Genomic DNA, 17,277 nt, shown 5'->3' with positions numbered 1-17,277 from the left:
CAGCAAGTTTGACTCTTGTGAATCAGCCTCTGTATTTATAAATACACTGTGCATTTAAAAGTGTTGAACAGCTACCCTGAACAAGGTTTCTGTTCGTCTGGAAAGGAGCCAAATCTCTGGTGCAGTCACAGCTTCAGTGGCCACGCTGACTACAGGGGCTGTTTGCTCTCTGCCCAACTGCTGCTCCCTAGAGCAAGACTTGCTCAGCCTGCAGCTCTCTAGACCAGGGACCACTCCACACCCCTGCACAACAGTGGTGCAGAAAACACTAAGCTGCCAAAGTGCCTTGATGCTGCTTGCTTATGGCTTGTTTTTTTCTTTTTCTCTTTTTTTTTTTTTTTTCCCCAAAGAAACAATCTAAGAGACCCAACCAAAGATATAAAGTACATAAATTAGGAGTGTACTAAAAATGTTCAATGCTCAGGAGAAGAAAAGTGCCTTAAGTATGGAATAGCATAAACCACCCCAGCACTCTTCTGAAGTTCATCTAAGGTTGTTTTAACCCTAAACAGAGAATTTGCACTGAGGCTTTAACATGCTGCTTCACAACAAAGACATGGGCTGCATAAGGCAGTGTAAAGTGGGCATCCATGCCAGTGTCTCAAACACATGTAGTTGCTGATAAATCCCACATATGTCAAGACAAATCATCCAGTCCACCCTGAGAACTTTGCAAAGTTGTAAATACAGAGAAACTGGAATAAGAATGAATCAAAGTGAAGTCCCAGTATGAAATACGTATGATTTTACCCACAACTTCTGTAGAATTAATGGCATTCTAAGTTTGGATATGACTTTTACTAAAATCACAGGGCTGAGTTGGGACTCTGTGTGTTGACTTAAGTCTCCCCAGCCCTGGAAATCTGAATTTCAAGGTTGCAATTTAGAACTTTCTTCTCACAACACTCAGCAATACATACCACTTTCCGGAGGGGGTTTCCTATATCAGATAAGAACACTGTATTTTAAGGATCTATTGGTCATCTGTTGAGTAAAGCAGTTCTGGTCAGACCACTCCAGTAAAGCATAGGTTTTCTTTTTTGTGTGTGCTTGAGGCTATATTGCAAAAAGAAATTTGAAACAAAACAAACCAAAAACCAGTAGCAGAGGCTCTAGTCACCTCATTCACACATTTCTTCTGCTTGCTTTGTTTCCTAGCTCAGACTCAGCAGTCAGCTGTGCTCCTTTGATAGCCAAAAAGGCCCCAAGACTTGCAAATTAAATAACCAAGGTGAGTCTGAGTTCTCCCTGTGAGCTGATTTGGGCTGAATTAATACCAGTTTTTAAGCACACTGAGCTCTGACCCTCACTTAGTGCCCTGATTTATTTGAGCAGCTTACAGGCATTTCTGTAGCCTCCAGAACCGTCGTAATGAGCACAGAGCTGAGAAAAACTTTGCTAAACTGCACTGTTGAATTCTATAATATTTTTGTAAAATAGTAGCTAGGAAGAAAGCTGGGAGCAAAGAAATGTCCCAGTGCTGTCTGGTTCTTGCTTTCTGTGTGGAAAATTCCAAAATTCTTCAACGTCAAAGAGGGGAAAAAAAAATGCTGTTGGTGTACTACATTTTGCTTTGCCCTTCAACACATGCCTCAGTGTTTAAGGGGCTGGAATTGTTTTACTGCAACTCCTGCAGAGGTGGAGACTTGAATTTAGAGTCTGGCCATAAATTAAAATTATTTAATCCTGTTTCATTTCATGTTTTAAGTTATTTTTACTTACATAGCTAACAGGGATTTTCAGCCTCCTCCCACCAAATACTTGTGTAGCAGGGGAATTACATGCAGTCATCTGACCAACATGAAAGCCATTCAGAATTGTCTCTAAAGTACTGGTTTAACTACATTTTAACAACAGTGCTGTGTTCAAGACCAGTGACCTGGTAGCCTGTGGCCACATAAATTAATCTTGCTTACATTCCTACCAGCACAGGCATATTCTGCAGTATCACCTCTTCACCCAGACTTACATTTCTAAGTCTAAATGGGGACTCCTTATCTGTTAGTAAAGAATAAGCATCTAGAAACCATGATGCATAAATACATAAATAATCCAGTGCCTAGCCATTGCAAAGATAAATGCCAAGCACTCGCCTCAATCTGTGTAGACAACATCAGACAGAGTGCCAAAGGGAATTTGTGTGTTCCCAATGCCAGTATGAATTTTGAGAAAGCATCTTTAATACATTAAAGGGTAATATATTTTGTAACCCACTCCATGCCAGTGCTTCTGCACTGGCAATAACCTTGGTTATACTGGGGGAATAAAACTGTGTGAAGTATTTAGAGATGATAAAACAAGTCTAGATTTCCAAAGCCTATATAATGACTTAGATGTATCAAATGTGTCTCTGTATAAAAGACAGGAACACACTGTAAAGGAAGGATTGAATTGCAGACTCCTACTCTCTCAGAGTCCAGTCGATCCCAGCATGTATATGACACTATTCTGCTTCATCACCTGGGTCATGCTCTATCAAGAGAAGATATTAAAACCCCATTGTGGTGAATTTGCAGGAGGTCAGATTCAACTGACTAGAGAGACTTTACCCTTCTCTTTCTCTGGTGGTTTCTGGCATGACCCTATGTGGTAGAAATGCATTTTTTCCAAGCCGTGACCCTGCTCAGCTCTCAAGTGCATTTTTGCACCTCTATGACTGTGTAACCCTATGCAAGCTGAGCTTTCTCTTCTTTACACCAAGCTATGTGAGATCATAGTGAAAATCATTGCTTAAAATAGTTCTGATTACTAAAGTCAAAGGAAATAGAGCTGGGGAGCAGATTTTGGGAACCTGAGTTATGTGTCCCTTTCTGATAAGCCCCAGGATGACTGAGGACAGGCCAAGCAAGTAAATTGTCTGTGACTCAATTTCTCTTTCTCTACAGCTGTGATAAGGACAGCTCTGCAGTGCTAGACTATTTTGACATAAGAGAATTTCCCCAGATGAGGCAAGCAGTACAAAATGTCATATTACTACCATGACTCATTCAAAGAAAGAAGACTCTTCAGCAAAACTTCATCTTTTTGCAGTAATACAAAGGAAGAAATAGTAGTAAATTCTGCTTGTAAGAAATCTTCCTCAATCTTTGCTTTCACCCTTTTGTTCTTTCTTTGAACAAAATAGTTTGCCTTTTATAATTTTGTAAGGGTTCATTTCACAGTGTTTTGCCGGAGCAAACTTGTCACACACTGCACAGAGGAAAGCAGGATGGCAGCTGGCAACCCAGCAGCTCTCTGCCCACCCAGGCCAATGGGTGGATCCTATTGCAGCAGGAACATAAACTGGGAACATATGTCAGGATCAACCCCAGTTCTTGGACCACCACTAGTGGGGCTGGGAGGTGGATGGCAGTGACATAGCAGCTAAAGCAACATCTGCTCCCAGAACCTCACCTGGGATAAAGTGGGTATGGTTTTAATGTTTCTTATCTTGTCATATCCCTTCCTTTGCTAGAAGACAACAGATTTTTTATTAATACTACTGTGAGTCATCTTGACTTTGTCCTTCTCTGAAGGCAGAGTTTGGTGCCCAAATCCACCCATGCTATTACAGTTTGTCAGACTCCTGGGAGAGGGGAATTTCATCTTTGAGTGATGGCCTTGGTTTAGCACAGTAAGAGAAATCTGGTTGGTTGCATGTCAAACTACTTTGTTAAGTATTACCTATCCCTGTAAAGTCTCTTCTGTTGGTGCAACAAAGAATTAAACAGACATGATTTTAGACATGGAAGCAAGTAGATAAAATTTGATGAAATTGCTTCAGCTTTTAGGATGAAACATGTGCTTAACTCTCTGTTGCATCTTGTCCTGCTGATGTGTGCAATGATTATGTAAAGACTACTCAAGATCTGACTTTCAATTATAAATAGCTATGGGATCTTTTTTAGATGTGTGTTTTTCCAGTACCAGAAGGATTATGAGACACAATAATTTTTCCAGTAGACTGGTTTGCCTTTCACAATTCAGAGACATAAATAATGCTTTTCAATTTAATTTAAGTTGGATTTGGTATGCCATCAGTTTAAATCTCACTTCAAAAATGAATCAATCTTTATTCAGCTTCAGAATGTGCTAAATTGTTCAGCTATTCTAAAACTCTTCTTCCTTAAGGTTTCTGAGTGAAATTCTACATTTATTTAATAAAGCAGCCAGGATTTACTATACCAGTACTGGTAAGCACTTTTTACTTTCCTCCAGATAGATTAGAGTTGACTGTATACTTTTTTTGCTACAACTGCACAAGTTTACAAGTCACAATTGAATTACCAAACTGAGGAAAAGAAAGATTATTCCTGAGGGTGCAGTGCAGGTTGCAGACTTGTTTTCTTTTAAAGAAGGGTTTAAAGAATTAGCAATAAATGTTATCAACTGCAGCTAGAAAATGATGCTGACTTATTACTTTGTGGGGACCCTAAGGGGCGTCATGAAAACCAAATTCCTTAGCTGAGCTTTCCAGAAGAAATAAAAAAATTAACAATGCCTTTTCAACACCTTAAACTCAGATTTACTGTAGAAAAAAGACTAATTTTATAGGCATCCCTGGCTTGCCCCTCAAGTTGCACAGCTCCACAGTGGGCAACTTCACTTAAATGGCTACTGATTTATTTACTACTTAAACAGCATGTTCCCATTGTCACTAACAATGCACGAGATGAGGACTTTTCTACTGACACTCACCTACATCAGGGGGAGGCAGCCAGTTTTGTCACCTTCAGCAGAACCCTCCAGCACAGCCTGGGTGCCAACAGCCACGGGGAGCACCAATGAAGGCTGTCACTTTGTTTTGTATCACACTGGGCTGAAAGCTCTGTGATCTGGACAGACATTACTCCTCTGTAGATTTTTCCCCTTGTTACCTACCAGTGGCTTTAATGATACATCTGAGGTCTGGGAGACACAAACTCAGGGCAAAGCAGAAGCTTCTCCCTGACTCTTCCGTACATCAGCTGGGGGCACTAACTTTCAGTAATATCACACTGTTCTAAGATGCAGACATGTTTTTAAAAGACTTTTTCAATGTTATTTTTGCAAGCTTTGCAGGTGCTGTTGCACATCAGGGTTTTATTCCCTGCATCTAAGGGAACACAATATTGTGAGCCATCTTTGGGGTTTTTTTCTCCATAAAGTGTCCTTGCTGCATTTGGACATTTTTTGAGCAATCTTTCATCTTTAAACCCAGACTATGTGCTTGGTAAAACTTCTCATCTCAGGGTGAGCTTTTGACAAATGGTCAGAGTTTTGAAATGCTCACAATTGTTATCTTGCATGTTATCATTATTGGAAACCCTAGTTAATCCAGCTCTGTGTCTTAAACAGGACTGACAAGCAGGAAAAAAATCCACACAGCCTTTTCCAGCAGATGTATGTGCATAATATTCAATACAACTTATATAAACCAGGGACTTGGATTGCAGCCTTCCAGTCAGAATTTTTAACTTAACATATTTTCTGTTTCTAACATTTTCAATCAAAGTTACACACCCTCAGCTGTCCCTCAGAGACCTGAAGGGAAGTCTTTTCCATACTCATCCAGTTAAGTAATTCCTGCACAAAAAGCACATGACAGCTGAATCATGCTCAGTGAGTAACTGTTTACAACAGACTAAACCAGACAATCTTAGTGTACCTGTATTGAATTGAAGACATAGATAGATGGTTTTCAGAAGCCTTTATTATTTTGGTAGGAACCGTTTAAACAGTCCACAGAAACTAAAGCACATGATGCCACTGCAGAATTCATTTCTCTTATACAGCAGTGACTGCCTTAACATTCCTCTGGGGTACGTATTCATTCTTCAAGTCTTTTCATTATTTGGATTACAGTTTTGCTTACTAGAAATGAACCAGAGCTTATTTCTCTCAAAGAAATGAGAAATGAAGTGTCCTTAAACAGGTTACGTGTACATTAGGTTATCTTGTGCCTTTCTATCTATAACTCTACATTGCCTTGATTAGTTCCACCTGTGCACCGGTGACTACAGCTGTTCTGCATGACTTTTTGCAATTGCCAAGTCTGGGCTTGAATCCCATCTCAGATAGTTGGTAACTTTCTTCAGGCCTCTGGTTGTCTTATTAAAAAAATTAAAAAGTAAAAATACATTGTCCAACAGGGGCAAATCAGGTAGTGGTTGGTTAACTGAGCACACACCTGCACTAATAACTGTTAAACTAAGCCAACATGTGTATCAGTATTTCAATACTGATCTTGATTTCAGCATTAATGTTTCTGTTTGGCCACAAGTCCACAGAGAAGAAAGGAATTCAGGGAGTGTGGCACCTGGTGTGCAAAGGGTAAGAGGACACGTGTTCCTCTACCTCAGCTTTGCAGGAACTGATTACACTTCTTGACCAGGTGCTTACCCAGTGCTGAGCATCTGGCAAGACAACCAGAACTTGAATCTCTGAAAAAAAAAAAAAGTTAAATAAATAAAATAGTCTGGCCACCAGCATCATGTTAGGAAGCAGTAGCTGAGAGTGCTGGTGGCACAAAGTGTCTTTTATGAGAAACCTGTACCCCTTCTTCTACAGCCTGACCCTGACATGTCAAAGGTCTTAATGAAAATTTCACTGAACTTGAAATATGAGCCTCTAGTGAAATCTCCAAGCCAGGTGAGCTTAACATGATTCAGGTTTTCTCAACAGAGGAAATGTGCAGTGTTTGGCCCTCCCTGAAGATGAAAATAGCCTTCCCAGTGACATTAAAGATATATTCTGAAATTTAAAAAAACCTCACAGTTTATGAAATCTTTGAGCAGACCTTTCAACAGACAGCTTTGTGTGCTATAGCAAATCAATTCATAAGATAAAAGGGGAAAATCTTTGTTTTCTTTTAAAAAATAAAGGAGAGATTTGGAAATAGGGTAACCAAAAAAATCTGAACTTCCAAAATTGTGTAATTTTTACCCAAATGAAATTCCAGTGACAAGAATTATTTTAGAGCAGCCTAAACATTGTCTTTTCAAATATTTATTTCAGAAGTTCAAATGCTTTTTTTTCCATTTTAATTCTTTCTCTTTTCCATTTGAACCAATGTAATCTTTCAAATGAAGCATGAGTTTAAAATTGAACATAGAAGCTTTTTGATCCAAAATAATTCGTTTGCAAAAGTAACATATTTCTTCTAATGCTTCTTCCTTTTCCAAACAGCAATTGAATCCAAATGGTGTTTCCTGCTCTGGAATTGTTTCAAGTCAAATTCTGCAACCTGCTGTAGGTCAGAGCGTGGCTGGTCAGGCCTGCCAGGGTGCCTGAGTGGCTCTGGAGGAGCCACATCGAGCCCTGTTGTTGCAGGAAGAAGCTCCAACCCCAGCTCTAACCTTCCCCTCCTGCAAATGCATCTCGGGAGCAGAAGCCACCCCAGCAGTGCCAGGTGAGGCTGCCCAGGGGCTGCTCCTCACTCTGCACACCAGGAACAGTCGCATCCTGAGCTGTTTCACTGTTGGACTGAGCTTCTGAGCTCTTTGTGCAGGTACGTGGGACAGATGCCAGAATCCATTTTGCTCCTTTATGTTTAGTTGAGTGGTAGAGCACAGATGTACTTTGATTTTAATTTGCTTTGCTACTTAATTGCATGCCTTCAACTTAAGAGAAATTTAGCTTGGCTGTATGCTTAGAACTTTTTCTTAAATTTCTTTTCAGACTGTTAATTTTGAAGACTGACTTTGTCTGAGAATCCCATATGTTCACTGTAAATAGATCTTCATTTGCAAAGGAAGGGATGGAATAAAACCCCAAACATTGCTTCTTAAATTGAGGAAAACTCCAGGAAAGCTGACAGCATGCCTGGCTGTAGTAACACTGCTCTAAAACTGCTACAGAGGCTCCCAACACTTGGGTCAATACAGATCCTCCACATGGAGGCAGGTCTTGTCCCCTCCACAGAGCTCTGGTCACTCTGCCCTGGTGCCCTGGGGATCTGCCTGCTTCCAGTATTAGGACCATACAGAGAATTTAAATGTCCTCACAAAGAGATCAGAGATTTCTTTGTGTCAGCAGTAATTCAGAAGGCTCCGTCCTCTCAGCTTGTTGTTGAGTGTGTCAATGTTTGTACACACATTTGCCTTTTGCACCCTGGGGATGACAGTTCTGCTTTGTAGGAGTAAATCCAGGCACAAGTCTCAGTTGAGAGATAAAGCTCTTTTCTTGGCTGATCTCCAGCGCTCTGCACTACTCTTCTACATCTAGTTTCCTCCAGCAGGATTAAAACCCATCAGATTACAATATGGTGTCCTTACCAGGATGGGTCAGTATCATGCATTGTAGAAAAGTGTTATGCAGATAAGCAGAACATGTTCAGGCAATTACTGAACTGGATGATAGGCCAAGAGCATTGTTAGGTTGAGTGGAAATCAGCTTTGCCATTTCCTCCTCTCTCCTGCATGGTTGGGTTTTTTTCCCCCACAACAGATATCAGGGAAAAAAGAAATTCACCACTGCCCCGCCCCCCTTTCTCTTAAGAAATTAACTTTCCTTAGTGATCAGAAAGGCTATTTTTTTTTTTTCAGCTAAGCTGAACCACTAGGCAGAAGGGAAAAATGGGGAAAAAAACAAAGTGAAACGAATCTGTTAAAGATGATGCAACAGACTTGTTCCCCTTCCCCAGACTGTGAAGATTAAAACAGTGATTGTTTCCATCAAACGCCTTAGATCACAGCGTTCTCGAAACAGGCTATTCAAGCCACATTCTCATTATTCTCATCATCACTTACACAACAGTGGCTGATTTTTGTCATTACTCTCTGTATGCATTCCTCTTAGTGCTCCAGGGTAGGAAAGGGGGTTTTATTTCCCCCTCTTTCCTAACCAGCAAGAGATAAATAACTTTAGCTCAGTGTCTTAAGACAATGTGTTTTCTCAAAGGAGCCTTTTCTGTCTGGACAACAATAGTACATAAAAATACATTGTTGTGGTATGTGCCAGCCCATACATGCTGTCACTGTGGATCTTCATTTATTTACATTGAGTCATCTGATTAACAAACATTGTCTTTAGAAGACAAAGAGCTTGAATATTATAGAGAGTTCTTATAACAGGAAGGGCAAGTGTACTGAATTGCTAAGGTAAAATGTTACCAACTCAGAAACCTTGATAAGAGAAGGAGAACATAGGTCTGCTTCTCTGCTTCAGCCCATATTTCATGTTAATGGTTCAGCTTCCTTGTGATTATGACATCCTGCTTCTTGCATTTATCTTCTCTATCCTAAAACCTGCTTGTAAAACTGCTGTTTGAAGTGCAGAGGTGTTCTTTGGGGGATGCCAAAAAAAAACAACCAACAAAACCCAACAGAGGTGATAGCTAATTGTGAGTTTCTTCGGTCATCTAAAACTCCTGTGTCACTGCATTTATCTTTCTAGAAATAGACATCTAAATAATATGGAAGAGGAAATACAGCAATATGCCATTCACTCCAAAATCATCTTGTCTTTTTTTTAAAAAAGCCTCCTAGAAGAAAAAAGAGCAATCCAACAAACTGAACAGCACCAAGCACCAGTAGTGGGTGAGTCAGCACTGGGTACAGTGCTGGTCATTTCCCAAACCCACCTTCATTTTCTCAGTAGTAATACTGAGGTTACAGTATTTACTCTGCCATGACCTGTCAAAAGTAATTTAATTAATATTCTGGCACTGGAACAGGCTGCCCAAGAAGTGGTGGTGTCACCATCCCTGGAGGTATTTAAAAGCCATGTAGATGTGATGCTGAGGGATGTGGTTCAGTGCTGGACTTGGCAGTGCTGGGTTAACAGTTGGACTTGATGATCTTAAAGGTATTTTCCAACCAAAATAATTCTATGATTCCATGGTTCTAAAATGTTTGGATACTACTTGAAAAACAATATATTTAACACAAAACAAGTACAAAATGTTGTTTATAAAAATAAAATACTAAGTTTTCCCTCTCTATGCTTCCAAAATAGTTTTTCCTGTTTATGGCAAGACAGAAATGCTTGTGGAATTTTCAAAGTGCCTTTTCCAGAAACACTTCCATTACTCGGGCATTTTTTATTAGTATCTTCTTTGGCTGCACAGTCACTTGGCATGTATAGCCTACCCTCTTTATGGCAAACAGGAATCAACAGAAATGAGCAGTTTTCTACACAGAATGAATCCAGGAAACCAGGGTATTTCTGGATCTACCAGAAACACGGTAGGAGGACAATATGTTGGGTTTTTTTCCTTAATCCTATAATAAAATATGAATAAAATATAAATAGAATGTAAATTAAAGGGTAAAAATACTACCCTCCCTTGTAAAGTGATCGGTGATAACAATGATATATACGTTATTCTCAGAAAGTAACAGTTTTCTTCTCTTCATCACACATGGCCAGAAGGTTTTCTTGCACAATCAACCTTTGAAAGCTACAACATTGACTGCAAAGTGGGTGGATGTGGAAGGATGTGGGTACAGATCTTCAGCATGCCCTGCAGCAGGGATGCACACAGCCTGGGAAATTCTGCCCCCACCAAAATCAATAGGACTAACGTCATCAAATTAAACAAGAGCAGAAATCTGGCTCTAACCTTTACAGAGCAGCTCAATAAAGCTCTTAAAAATTATTATTTTTTTTAAATCAAACCCCTGATCTTAAAAACCCTGTGAAATTTGAAGTGTCTCCTGAGCTGCTGCTTGTGAAGAAAACTTCTGTAGCAATAACATAGGAGACAGAAAGGAAAGGAGACAGAAGTTTCCAGTCCCAGCTCCATCCAGGCTAATTTATCTACTCTAGACACCTCTTAGGGGAGCAGCTCTTCCTGCTCCAGCTGAAGCATGGGACAATACAATGAAATTGAGCTTAAGATCTGGAAAGTAGCTCAAATGGAAGTCTAAAAGCCTTAGCTTGTTGGTATTATTAACGTTTAAATGTGAGCTGAGAGAGGCCTCCTCTGAGTGGGGTTGGTGTGTGAAGGTAACATGAGCTGCTCTTCAGCAGCTTTCATTTCTCTGGAATTTGTTTCCCTTTAACTAGCAAAAGAATTAGTAACTCTGATTTTAGAGGCTGAAGAGAAAAGTTGAGGACATTTCCATCAGAACATATGCCCTTAAATTAATAACTTCCTAGACTCTGGTTTAACTAACTGTTAATGACTCTGAAACAATCAGAAATGTTTTGCCATGGGGAAATCAACAGTATATTAATATATTTCAGTATTATTGCTGAATGCTAAAGGCAGCTTTTAAAGATCATGTGTTTACAAACTAAAGAAATTGGATACATTTGATAATTCTGAAAAGTATACTGACACCTTTAATGCCATCTTTCTTCTGTCTGTGTAGGAACAATATTTCTTTTATGTTACATATATATCCATGGGTAAGGTGATCTTCAGATTTTACCAATTTTATACAAAATAATGATGTACCTCTCTGAAAGAAACTCTTATGACAAATCACCTTTTTATAATATCATGCATATTATGTGCTGCAATCCCAGGGTTTTTTAGATACACATATATATACACACACATTTTTGGGTACAGTAGTGATACATTTTGGTTCATCATAATGGAAAACTTTTGAATATTTTTCACCAGTGTAAATAATTCACCTTCCTGCCTTGTCTTTCCATATCCTCCCAACTACAGTGTTCCCTGCAGAAACAATACTGGGTCTAAGAAATTCCCTCCTCATTTGACTTATCCAATAGGGGTACAAATGTACCTGGCTATCTTCCTGAAATTCCCCAAAAAAATCCTGTATGCTCAGTCCAGAAAAATAAGGAATTTGGACACAATTCTGTGCCACTGATTCCCTGACATTTTTATCAGGAGCATTGTTTTGGGCACGAGGGGTGGAAGTTTCATTAGCAGTTCCTGTGAAAATTATTTTTAATTGATGTGCAATTTGATTGCACTGGAATATAATGCTGATAGCAAAACCTAAAGCACAGCTCTCTTCCAAAATTCTTGGAATCAATGTGATTCTTAACATTAACTTCAGTGAAGCCAAGATTTCTGCCTAAATGTTTTTAAATAAAATGCATAGGTTTCTTCTAGATCATTTGATTACCTCTAGGATTCTGCCAGACTAAACTGTGACAGTTTGCCTGCCTTCCAGGACAGTTTCTGTGAATCCCAAAAGCTTATACTTTGCATATAATAATTATATCCAATAAAAAAATAGCATGAAGTGACTTCCAAAATCCAAAGGTCAAAAATTCAGCTAACATACATTAATCTTTATTATGTAACAATGATATAATAAATAAGTTTATGGATTTTTATGACCTGTACAAAAAGCCAAAAAGATATTGCACCCAGGTAGGTACCAGCTATTTGGATTTAATATTTGTTAAACATATGATCTAAAATTATATACAGTTGTGGAGTTAAGGCAAAACCAGGATGATACCTTTAACACACCAGAAGGTTTGAAAAACAGACATAATTTCAAACAAAGGGGTCTCATCTCCAGCTAATAAAGTGATTGTGTCTAAGGAAGGAATCCCTTAGGTTTTTAAGAAAGCAGTTATTATCAATCATGTTAATTAGAACTGAAGAACAAGCATGAGATTTCCTGCAGGGCAAAGCTGTGCAAAGTTGTGCCTGAATGCCTTTAACCCTGGTAAGAATATTTTCCTTAATGGTTAGATTCTGCTGCTTGTTTTTAGAAACCAGCACGTGGAGAAGAGGAATACTTACACATCCAACTAAAATACAATCATAACCTCTCAGCTTTATGTGAGCTAGACTTGATGGGGACAGAGCATAAATATGTGGGTAACCCATCCAACACACTACACGCAGAGAAGAATCAAAGTCAACCACTTATCAATAATAATTACCTTTCTCAAGACAATGGGATAGATCATGTCAGTTAAGTCCCAATGACAAAAACATGTATGACCAATATATCAATATACAGTTCTTTGGCAGCAACACACTAACTCTTGATTGAAGTCTGAACTCAAGCTCTTCTAAATTAGAGACCTGGTTGCCAGTCATGTTCATAATTAAAGAAAATCCACTTCTCCCATGAATCCAGAAAGTCCAGTAAATGAAATCTGAATAAATCTTGCAGGCAGCTTTAGACTGTAACATTAAGTATAGATACTTATTGTCTGCTTTAGTCTCAGTCCAAATATATTTAAACACAAAATTCTGTGAAACTTCTGAGTAGTTCTGATGGAGCCAAAATCCATAAAGAGAATCCATATTCAACCATGAAAGAACAATAAAGAAACATCAATCCCATGATGATAAAATGCTCTTCGTGTAACAGAGGCAATGATGAGTCCACACCTGGATGAATGTCACAGGAAAATTTGACTTTACAGAGGAAAGACCAGAAAGCCAGAAAATGTAGAATACTGCCATCCACCGACCAGATTACCTTTCTCCAGCTTCAGGTAAACCTTGTCCTCCTTGTCTAGATAGAGCAGGACTCCATTAGTAGCAGCTTCACGAGTGACATCCTTGTCCCCAGCAAAAGCAGAAATGACTGGCTTTCCATTTAGCATCAAATTAACCTACAAGAGAAAAAGGCACTGAAAAGCTCTAATTAACAGAAAAACATTAGGACCTATCACTGAATATTAACTACAGTGTAAGAGGTCTGCTACAGTCCCAATCTTCATTGGGGTTTCTTGTTTGTTTGTCTGTTTTACACTAATAATTACAGTTAATTGGAGTGTACAAGCACGCTGGGGTTTCCTGGGCTCACCCTGCAGCTGGGGGAGGTCAGTGGGAAGGGCAGTGAACGTGACATTGCTGTCACCTGCTGCTTGGGCACATTAATTGTTGGACCTCTGGTGACATGGACCTGTAAGCTACAGCCTCAGCTTGTTCCACATTGCCTGCCTCACAGTTATTTAGGAAAACACGAGCAAAAAAGAGGTTTTCAAGAAACTTCAGCACCCAGAGCTACAGTACAGGCACCTAAGGGGATGTCAGAGGCTGCAGTGGGCTGGGAACTCACACCTCATTGAGAGCAAAACGTGTCCCTTCCATCACTGACAGCAGCCTAGTTTTAAAGTCTAGAGCAGACCTTTGGCTTTGTGAACCACTGCACTGGTGTTCTGGTACTAAATCCATTTTTCCACCCAACACTTCTGAAAGTCAGCACAGCCTCTGCTCTGAAAGCAACATCACAGACACTGTAGATAAAGACAGGAGGATGGACAGATCCAAGCATCTCTCATTTCCCCATGGCCAACTATTAGCTTTCTTCTGCTTTTTCTTTTTAAGCAGCTATAATGCAGTCACAGAGGGGTGAATTATTAAATGCTTATTCATATCAAGTATGCTGGCCTTGCATATGCTCCCATTAATTTTAATGGGAGTTGCCATGGAATAAATTAGTGCTCAGCATAAATGAGGGCAGCAGGATCTGGCCCTGATTTGGGATTGGCCTATCTGGGAAAACCACTCAATCAGCTATCCCCAGGGAACCAATTTCAGTTTAATGATATTTAATGGCACTAACAGATGTTCCAGGGGCATAGTAACATCACTTATGTAGGAAGCCTTCAGGTGATTTAGTAGTGTTTAAGTCTGCATGTGGCTGACCCTCAAGCTGGTTTGCTCTGCTTTCAGTCCTCCCTCCAAGTCAGCACACATGAAAAAAAAAAAAGGCATCAAGGGTTTACTCAGTTGCTTGGGTTTGGTTTATCTCTCTCATTCTGTACCATCTCTCTAGATCAGGTTTCCCTGCAGATCATCTTACAGCTGTCTTAATCACAGCAGAAGACACAACAGAGGTTTGCAGCAGCTGGTCTCATGTTAACTATGCCAAAATAGAGCCAACAAAACCCATCCATAACTCCCTTAGAAACTCTCTGTCTTCAAGAGATTTCAGGTCATGTCACAGGTTTTAACAATCCCTGTTATGACCCCACAACTGCCACATTTGAGAACCTGGCATGTGAGTCTGCACAGGACTCCCAGAACCCAAGCCTTGACATCTTTCTTGGCAATACATATTTTAAATCCAATGAAGCTGGCTGACATGCAGTTATTCTAGGCTAGTTCAACCTTCAGCATTTAAAAGAGTGAAAGGAGCAAAGTCCAAGCATATTAAATAGCTTATAATAGAGAATTTCTTGATGTCAATACTTCATCTAAGAGTTTTGTCATTGACCTGAATGGAACCAAGATTTCCTGTTGTAAACTGAAGATGAATTTCATCCGGCATGTGAATGTGTCCTGCACCAGCTCTCTGCCATCTCTGCCACTTGTACTTTCCTCAGGAGCCAGTAAAGGCAACCCAAAGCCAGAGCTGCCACAAAGAAATGGCTGATCACTCCTGCAGAAATCAGTTTTATCTCAGCCTTGTACACTGAAAACCATATTCAGGAGCAAGACAGATCAGAGGAGAAGCATCAGACACTTCTATGAATTGGGTGGTCTCATGGGTGAAAACAAGGGAAACCACAGATGTGCTTCCAGATCTAGAAAGCCAGTCTGTATGTCATAGACTTTGCACAACCTGGCAAGAGGATTAAGGAAGGTACTTTAAGGAATTTACTCAGCAAGGGGATATTCAGGACCATAGAGGCTTCTCCTCTAAGCTAGTACATATTTGTATTTCATTGGGAGTTCCAGCTGCTATGAAGCTACAGTAGGAACTGCAGAATCACTCATTTTTTAATATACAACACAGCTTTTATGTATTATATATATGGTGGAGAAAAGGCTGAACTGCTATAAAGGTTCCCTAGAAGGTATCTCTGTAAAGGTGTAATGTTTCAGAGTAGCAGAGAGCAAGCAGAGCACCTTAACTAACCTCTGTCCACAGCAGAGTGGTGCCAGGAACAGACACCTGGCATCAGGACCTGCCAGCCAGGTCACAGAATGGTACAAAAATGATAAAACCTGGTACCAATGCCCACAACTCCTGTGGTCAAAACAGTGAGTTTAACCTGTAGCAAAACATGATTCTTCAAACAGTATTTGCGCAGTTAAGTCAAATATAAGAGTTCTGCTTCAGCCTTGTGTGATTCATTCTAGTTGATACTTTTATATCACCCCAGACAGTCAGTTCTTATGGCACAGAAGTGGAGCTGTGGTGGTTTATCTGAGGTGAGGATCTTGCCTTATTACAGCTGTTCAATTTAAAGGTATTCACTGTACTGTTAGCAACTCTACACCACAGGTTGCTTTAAGCTATTTTTCCTTGAAAGAGTTTTAAATACTCAGACAAGATCTATTTCTAAATAAACAATTTAAAGTATTTATAATCATACCTGATCAACATACCTGAATTGTTTGGCTCTGATAGACTTTAATTACATGAAAACTGAAACTGTAAATTCCTTTTCTTGGTGCTACAAAGACAGACTCCAACGTGAAAAAATTGCCCACATTTACTAGGATCTACAAACAAAAAATATAGCATGGGAATTAGTATAGGTGTGCAGTGCTAAATAAGAAATACAAACTATTAACTTTAGAAACCATTCATCTACGGAAATGTTTTTAGTTTACATTTATGCTGGTTTAGCCATTGTTCTCAATTAAGTTAGAATATTACTCATAAAAATGGGTATTAAGTTATATTTATAGTACAACTTTACTATCAATAACCTAGGGTTGAGAATTTTATTTTGCTGCTTTATCAGACCTTCAAGACCTTTCCTCTAGCCATGTTTAGAGGAGATGAAGAACAGGCATTTATGTTCATTTCCCCCCAAAAAATGACACTGAAAAACAGGGAGTGCCATACTGGTTTGGGCTAAAAAACAATGGTCAAGACCATCTTCCTGCAAGTCTTAGGTTGTGAAGGCTGCAGGTGAACGATAGCATTTATTCACCAGTTTGTAGTCAGACTGAGTTACTGACATACCTGGTGGAGCTGAGCAGAAGCTGGGAGCCCTTGCTGCTCTGGGGGGGTTTGTAACCACTAATCATAATTTGGGTTTGATGAAACAGACCAGTAGCAGAGGGGAACACACTAAATGAGTGCATCGTCCATATGCTAAATATCTGCTTTAATGACTATGGTTTTCTTTCTTTCCACTTGATTATGCTTTATTTTTTAATTGATACTTCCAGGCTCCTTCACACCAGCCACAGCCCTGGGAAGCCACTGGGAACCTCCATGAAGTTGGGGTGAGTGACATTGCCAGCATTAAGCTACGGGACATACCTGGCTTCAGTCGTCACGACAATTTACCGTTCGTTATGATCTAGTCTGGGAAGCAAAATAACCATCAGTGTCAATTACCCTGGACGTGCCCGAGGGCACAGGGGGTGCGCGCGGGCACCTGTGGGTGCGCGTGGCAGCCGGGGGGCCCTGCTGCCCGCCTGGCCTTGCTATAGGAAAGTTACATCAGCTTTTT

At 39.8% G+C, this 17,277-nt stretch overlaps 1 protein-coding gene across 1 annotated transcript in view; it reads right to left on the bottom strand.

The window, feature by feature from the left end:
• Positions 1-12,850: 12,850 nt before the first annotated feature.
• CBLN4 (cerebellin 4 precursor) overlaps positions 12,851-17,277 on the bottom strand; it is a 45,928-nt gene continuing 41,501 nt past the window's right edge. The window contains exons 15-16 of the mRNA XM_009998757.1: positions 16,196-16,312; positions 12,851-13,467 (exon numbers count right to left, since the gene is read on the bottom strand). Coding sequence (XP_009997059.1) covers positions 13,270-13,467; positions 16,196-16,312 — 315 coding nt within the window. The 3' untranslated portion in view covers positions 12,851-13,269. The remainder of the gene's footprint in view (positions 13,468-16,195; positions 16,313-17,277) is intronic.

The sequence above is a fragment of the Chaetura pelagica genome, unplaced genomic scaffold (assembly GCF_000747805.2).
Source record: "Chaetura pelagica isolate M959 unplaced genomic scaffold, ChaPel_1.0 scaffold275, whole genome shotgun sequence".
Taxonomy (NCBI): domain Eukaryota; kingdom Metazoa; phylum Chordata; class Aves; order Apodiformes; family Apodidae; genus Chaetura; species Chaetura pelagica.
Note: the sequence above shows the minus strand (reverse complement) of the source record. Positions and strands in the feature narration are given on the sequence as shown.